Source organism: Astyanax mexicanus, chromosome 17 (assembly GCF_023375975.1).
Source record: "Astyanax mexicanus isolate ESR-SI-001 chromosome 17, AstMex3_surface, whole genome shotgun sequence".
Lineage (NCBI taxonomy): Eukaryota > Metazoa > Chordata > Actinopteri > Characiformes > Acestrorhamphidae > Astyanax > Astyanax mexicanus.
The window spans coordinates 27309967-27317950 of NC_064424.1; the positions used below are offsets into that span (position 1 = coordinate 27309967).

The window sequence follows — 7984 nt, forward strand, 5'->3', positions numbered from 1 at the left end:
GCATGGATTCAATTCATTTATAGTGGTTATAGTGTCTATTGTTAAATAGACAAACACAGTCTGCTTAAACTAATACCACACAAAACAACTTCCTTGCATCTGAAATTCTAATGAAGATGAAGATGAAGAACACATTTAATGACCAATTTATGCAGAAATCTAAGTAATCCCAAAGGGTTTACATAATTTTTCTTGCAACTGTATTTAGAGCTGATAGAAATTGGATTCATTTATTGTGAACAATGTTGGAATTCAACAAATTAATTCAACAAATTAATTGGATGTATTTATTTCGGGCATTGATTGGATAAATCAATTATTGGGGTCAACACTGTTTGAATTCAGTGTAATACTATAATAGATTGTGCAATGATTGCTTACTCTTATGGGACAGTTCTGCTGTCCTCTCAGTGGCTGGAGTAATCAGGGGTGCTTTACCCAGCTGACAGAGAGGAGGAAGGAGACACCAGCTAGATTCTGTGCAGATGAGATTGCGTCTCTGCAGCAGTATCTTATAATCATGTAACAGTCTTACAAAACGCGTACACTTTCCACAGAATGCAGTCAGACAAAGAAGCAGAAAGAAAGCAGGTGAACCAGCAGGTTTGTGCAGTGTTCAGTTGGCAATGTGTACTAAAACAGCATTTGTAATGAGCTGCATGAACTGTCACGCAAAATGAAACTTAACTTTTAAAAATTGTTAGATATAATAGAATTAATATATTTTTGTTAATAATTACATTTCTTTTTAAAACTTAATAAAAAAAATAAATCCCCACAGAAGCACTACCATGTTTATTTTTTTTATCAGGCTCTGTACAAAGAGGGAATTAAAGCATGGCATTGGGGCCAAGCTTATTAATGTAAAAAAATATATTAATGTACAGTTTCAGGGCTCTGAGTGGTCCAGCAGGCTAAGGGCTGCCACTATGATCAGAATATCTCCAGTTCGAATCCCGTTAATGTAGCTTTCCATCAGCTGCTGGAGCCCCGATAGAGAGCAGAACTGGTCTTGCTCTCTCTGGGTGGGTAGATGGCGCTCTCTCCCCACATCACTGCAAATGTGGGGAGATGTCATTCAGCACAAGGCGTCTGTGAGCTGATGTATCTGATGTATCTGTCCCTGCGCTGTTCTCCAAGCGTGCCATAATGCGAAGCAATGCTGCATCACCAGCAGTTCAAAAAGAAGCGGTGGCTGACTTCACATGTATCGGAGGAAGCTTGTGTTAGTCTTCACCCTCCTGGTATTGTTGGGGTTTCACTAGTGATAGGGGGAGTCCTAATGAGTGGGTTCAGTAATTGGCTGTGTAAAATTGGGGAGAAAATGGGATAAAAATTAGATAAAAAAAAAATAATAATAAAAATGTACAGTTTCCAGATTAATTGCGTGCATTAAAGCCAGGGCTGGGGAATATTTTAATATTTATATTCTTTAGTCTCAATCACAATTTCATTAAAAAAAAGCTGTTATTATCTTTCTTTACATTTAGGTTCAAGTGTGTGAAAACAGTGAACGCACAATAAAACTTAAAATAACACCAAACATTTAATTTAGCTACTTATCTTACTTATCTTAGCTTTTAAGAATAGCCATCAGCTTTTATATCGATAAAGGTACAGAAATAACCTCCTTATATTTTACCTAAGGAAAAGGCCAAAATATGAACATCACTGTCACATAAGAGTTCTTTACAGACTTCTGACAGAAGCAAATGTCTAACTACTGAGATTCACTTCAGCAGCTTCTATAGATAAAGACGTACAATCCTAAATATCAAATTTTGAAAATCACCTTAAAACTGTTATTCACATAAAACAAATCACTTTGATTAACCTCCCAGCTCTAGTTAACATAGCACCAGTCTATATATCGTCGCTGTCCAATGAAAAACAATTATCCCTATTTTTGTCACACACAAACTCTTTTTACATTGATTTTCATTAAAAGTTTTGTAGGGTTTTTCTCTCTCCTGAAAAGTTGCTGTTTTGGAGATACATGTTTTTCATTGAACAGTGATGATTTACTGATATTTCACTGTCCCGACTCTTGTAGAACACTTGCCTTTCCTGAAACAAACATTTGTTTTATCATAAAGTCTTCAGAAGTGTTGTTGTTGCTGCCCGCAGGGCATGGAACAGGTCTGGACTTATAGTGTTTTTATCATGCCATTGGTTGGCATCACCCACAGTAGGCGGAGTTGTACAGTATATTTACTCATGTATCACTGAACATCATTCACTGCTTCCAGCAGGGGAAGAAATCCTTTACTTCAAACACACTCAACTTTGCAGCACAGCTTAACTGTAAGTATATTTTTGTTCTGCATTGAAAAAGACAACGACCTTTGCAATTTGTATGATTTTTAAAAAAACATTTGATCTTAATTTGAACCATATTAAATGATGGAGGTAATTTAACTAAATCATAAAACTGAAAAAAGTCTTTTAAACATCAATTAAAAACTGGAATTAATATAAATTGAATTCCGTTTTGTTGTGAGAAAACATTAAGAACATTTCTATATTTATTACTACTTCATAATGTGTCAAATTAGAATGAGGTAAAGAGACAAGTAGAGCATGGATAGAGAGGACATTGGAGGAAGCCTGTAAAGATGCAGATACAGTATATTTGGTAAGTGATTTGATCCACCATTCCACTTTCCAGAAAATCATTTATGAGAGGAACAACTGCCAACGTGACCAGACTCTGAGACTCACCATTTAAACAAGTCCAGCACAACTAAAAGTGAAAGCAAAAAGTTGTTTTTGCTATTTTTTAAACAGAATTAAACATTAAAATCTATGATAAGCAAAAACTATTCAAATCTTAGAAAATAGATAATAGTTATTGGCTTTTTTTCAAAAGCAAAAAGCAAGTTCAGTTTTAAGTAAAAGAATAAGGTAAAAATAAACGATAAGTGTGAGCAGCTGCCCTAAAAAATCCATTGTTTTGATTAGCTTTCCACCTCTAGCTTTTTTTACATTAGTCCAAATGATGTAGAATGCAGCTATGGGAGTAATGTTTGGTAAAAATATGTTAAAATGTTCCCAACAGTTTTATCTTCTTATCTCCTGAAAAAAAATCTAATACAATGAACACATCTGTCTAAGTTTTGCCTATGATTTAAATCTAAATGATTTTATTGGTTGGTGGGGCTGGGTTTGTTGGGTCCTACAACCTAGAATTGAACCTGTGATCAGATTAGGTCTGTTTTAGCCTAAGATCAGAACACAAGATAAGTAAAGAGATCCCAACATTCCTAAAATGCCATCATGGGAACAACAGGAACCTCTTTCCACAGTTAAAGTACCATTATATTTTCAGTAGTAAATAATAAAATGATCAGGATGTATAATCAGATATTAAGGAATCATGCTGGCAGCTCTGTCAGCAGCACATATGCCCAGTCTTCACTGGTTTCACTTGACAGCAGTGAGGACATATCATAACTGAGATCTAGATCAGGCTGCAACAAGATAAAACAGTAAGATACTCAAATATAGATGCAAGGGCGTAGGAGCGGGTTTGATATTGGGGGGGACACATTTGCTTATATGCACCAAAGCCCACATAGTTTCTTAGAACAACATTTAAGGAATTACTTTTAATCACAAATAATCCCTTTTTTCTGTACTCTGTTTATTATTAGTTACATCCAAGTAAAGGTGACTTTACAACCGCCATGTTACTCCAAATTACATTTAAACAAATATGCGTGAAATGTCTCAATTATATACATATATGACAAAAACTGATCAGTTATCATCTGCGCTTTTAATTGTTTCTACTGAAAGCACTTCTTATGATGGTGTCCTTTTTTGAAAAAATAATGTAACTTTACGTTTCATAGAGATTTTTGACAGAAGTTAATATAAATATTAGACTAAAGAAAAAAACATTTGGATTCGCCTGGAATCCCTCTATTTACTCAGGATTTAGTCTTACTGTGAACTACAAATAAACAGAAGTCAGGTTAGAGCAGTGTTTCTCAACCCTGTTCCTACACATTCTACTGCATATCCCCACTGCCTACTCTGCTTTAAAGTCACTTAATCAAGTAAGTGGAGGTATGATGTGTCTAATACACTGCTGACATACATAATGATTTATGCTCAATAGGGGGCTAAGGGGTTTTAACAGGTAAACTCAGTAAAGGACTGTTTATTAGCTAATCAGTTGGATCTGGTGGAAAACACACAATTTTAGGGCAGAGATCAGGGTTAATAAACTGCTTTAAACTACCAACATAAAGTATTGTACTAAATTCTGGCTATCCACTACATCTGGCTTCTAGCTAACTATTTTTTTAGTTTACTATAGCTTACAGTAAGTCCTGCAATCCTAAATGAATAAACACAATTTGAAAATGAAATAGTGATTAGCTGATCAGGCATATCAGGGCAAGCTGAACATAACATTTATGTTTTTTTTAAGCCTTGACTCCCTGTCTAGCTAATTCCAAAGTTAAGCTAACTGACTAACACAGCTGCAGTTTATTATCACACGGTGGGTTTAATCTGTGTGTTTTGATTTGGAGAGGAGTCTTTTTAACCAGCTATCAGAAATAATCTCAACACAGGTCACATGGTTAGCTCCGTTACCTCTTAGAAAAATCGCCGTATATCCAGATTTACTTCAACACCAGCTGATGCTGGACACCGCTTCTAAATCTCACAGCGAGGGGGAGGGGCTTCTCCTCCACCAGCACGCTGGCTCTGGCTAACTCTTCTCGCAAGACCAGCGAGCTGATTGGCTGTTTATTCTGAAAGGCGGGACTTTCTCCCTGAAACGCACCGTGATTGGTTTCCCAGCGCTTAGCGGTCGGTCTCTTCATTAACAGTACGACTGAGCTGAGCGAAACTATTTCATTTTTGGGGGGGACATATCCACCTGTTTCTAATATTGGGTGGGACATGTCCCACCCATCCCCCCCGGTTCCTACGCCAATGTATAGATGTATATGTTATCTGCTAAACTAAGCAGTATATTACTAGGTCCTGTAAAGTAGTAACTCCTCTAGAGCGTGTATTTTTGAAGCTGTGGGATTTTCCCTGTATATCAGGATTGGCTTAGGCTAATGCAGCTAGCAGTGCATAGAGCTAGGTTAGCTAACTATGGATAAAGTTCACATGAGTTGGTTTATAATGTGCAAACAATAAAAACACTCCAAACATATTCATTAGCTGAGAAATGTACAGAGTATGACTCGTAGTTGCTTGCCATGGTAGAATTTACTGAACTCATCTTGCACAGGATTGTGTAGATTCAGCCTCCTCAACTTGGCAACCCAAGTGAGCTTCGCATCTGTGGAGGGATGGGCGGGGCTGCTGTAGCCATTTCACACGCTTGCTCTCATTTCTTACTGAATGCTCGTTTAATGTTAAAGTCATCAGCAATCAGAAAGAGACAAACTATTTCTTTTAAAGAGAATGGAAAGTGATACGCTGATTGGTTTATTTGACGTTACGCCCAAAACACACCCATAATTATTTAAGGGAATTAGTACATGCCTTGTGAGCCGTTCAAGCCGAGCAAGGTGTACTTTTTCCATTGTAACATTAAAAAAAGCACACTGACACACCCTTAAACAAGCTGCACAGTGCACGGTTGATGGCTCTTCTATAGAACTCTAAAAGAGGGACCATAGTGTGTCCTCTCTTCCTACACCAACAAAACAGTGATCCCAGTGATTCTGATTATGGCATGATTGATTTTCAGCACAACAGTCTTTTGAGTCAACATATTCTCCCGAGCTTGTTTTAATATGGTGTCTGAATTTGGCCTAACCTTTATCCTAATCACAAAGATCCTGATCTACTGTCAGACTTTTCACTGATTCCTTAAATATCAATGACACACTGCCATTCCATTATCCACTGCTGTACAAAATCTGAATGTTAATCAGAAAGAGACATGCATATAGCCTGTTGCGTTATTAACAGATATTCTGTTTATTTACTTTTTTTAGACAAAAAGATGCCGGGCATTGTCTCAAAGAGCCAAGCTAAAGGTGTTGATTTCTGTGGAGGATATGAAAACTACTACATAATTCACGCTGATCTTGGATGTTATATGTACTCGACAAATTTCCACCGAGGAGAAAGCCTCACAGTTTACAGCATACATCCCTCCTGCCAAGGTGGAGACCACTACTTTGCTGACACCAAATATTGGTACATCATTAAAGGCAACACTTACCGCTACTTGTCTGATATAAGCAAGGATATTGGTACGGAAGTCTATGACCTCCACCCAAACTGCAGAGGCGGCGACCACTATCTGTGTTCTTATGGCTATTTCTACATAATCTTTCAGCGCAAAGGTGTGTTTCGCCAAACGACTGATTTGACAACATATAGTTATGGAGCCGAATACAAACTGCATCCCAACTGCAGGGACGGCCTGTACTACTGGGGCACATCGAAATACTTTTATTTAGCCAAGCCAAAAGGTGAGTGGGGGGTCCAGTACCACAAAACTGCTGATCTTAAGGAAGATACTTATGCAAACACATACTCCTTTCACCCTGATGTGCTGAACTTTCTTCCTGGAGGACTGGCTGAAACGCAAGGCCCAGCATTTGGGAAATGGGACCTCATTAAGACCATTACCAATGATTCTAAAACTCCGGTAACTTGGGAACAGAGGATAACCCGGAAAGTGGGCTACACCAAATCCAAGTCATCAAGCATAGAGCACAACTGGAAAGTATCAATGACCACCACATATCAGGCGGGGGTTCTGACTGAAGGAATTTCCAAATACCAGTTCTCACTGACTGCAGAATACGGTGGAGCACATGTCAGAACAGAAAATGAAAACTGGGAAGAAGCGACTGAGATGGAAGAAAAAGTGACCCTGACTATGCAACCCAATGAGAAGGTGTACTTTTGGCAGTACAAGCTCGGCTTTGGCCAAAAAGATGTCCTCTTCTGCCGTGACTTAAAGTTTAAAGATGATCCTAATCCCCCTACTGAAGTTCCTCTCCCACCGTCCAAGATGTAGCTGGTAACCAATACTTTGGATGTGCAAATTTTTCGACAAGGTCTCAAAACTTGATATAAACAAGTAAAGTAAAGAAGTCAAGAAGTCTGAGGTATTTTACCAGATGAAATTTGGAACTCTCAGCAGAATAAAATCTTTTGTAATTCTCTTCAAACTTTGTGAACATGATGTAACTACATAAAGATTGGAAAACTAAAGTAATCAGTGTGAAGGCTGTAATGACTTACACAGCGTGAAATGAAAAAAAGAAACGGCAGTTCAGGAGGTCAAAATGAGATTTGAGAAGATTAAAGAAAATTTTGCAGAAACCTGATGTTAAAAGCTTGACTTTTACAACCGGATTATGATCCAAAACATACCTTAAAATTTTGAAACGGCCTGACTCTCCTCTGACTTAAACATCATGGAACCTTTGTAAATAGACATTAAACAAGTTTTGCTGCAAGCCAAGCCGTGAATCCCTCCGCAACAACAATCAGGAAAAACTCGGACGACAGGAACTAAAAGACTCTTAACTGATATTAAAACATTACAAGAACAAACTCAGTAAAATCCTTTATATATTCTTACATTTCTGTAATGAAAATGTAATTTAGCTTTAAACAAGTGTGAACTTATTCAAATAATCCATTCAGATAACTCATAAAATGTTGTATATTTCTATATAATAAATCACATTATGAAAAAAAAATGTCATTACAAAATACATTGTCCTGAACTGAGTAAATCATTACTTTACACACATACATCCCACTGGTTTTACACTGATTACATTTGGAGCGACTCTGACCAGGAAGAAGCGGATAAGAAAATTAATGAATTTTTATTGGTTACGTTTCATTTAATTTTTTGCTTAATGTTAAACTCCCATAATAACACAGCAGGAAATCTTGCATTAGTGTTATACATTTGAACATAATAAAGAAAAACACAGGGTAGTTTGAAATGTTTAATAATTTTATTTATAAACAGTTA

At 37.1% G+C, this 7984-nt stretch overlaps 1 protein-coding gene across 1 annotated transcript; it reads left to right on the forward strand.

Moving 5' to 3' along the window:
• The first annotated feature begins 2252 nt into the window (after nt 1-2252).
• LOC111193922 (uncharacterized) lies at nt 2253-7699 on the forward strand. The gene is made up of 2 exons (XM_022676387.2): nt 2253-2304; nt 5973-7699. The coding sequence occupies exon 2, from the start codon at nt 5981-5983 to the stop codon at nt 7007-7009; it is 1029 nt and encodes a 342-aa protein (XP_022532108.2). The 5' UTR covers nt 2253-2304; nt 5973-5980; the 3' UTR covers nt 7010-7699.
• The last annotated feature ends 285 nt before the right edge of the window (nt 7700-7984 follow it).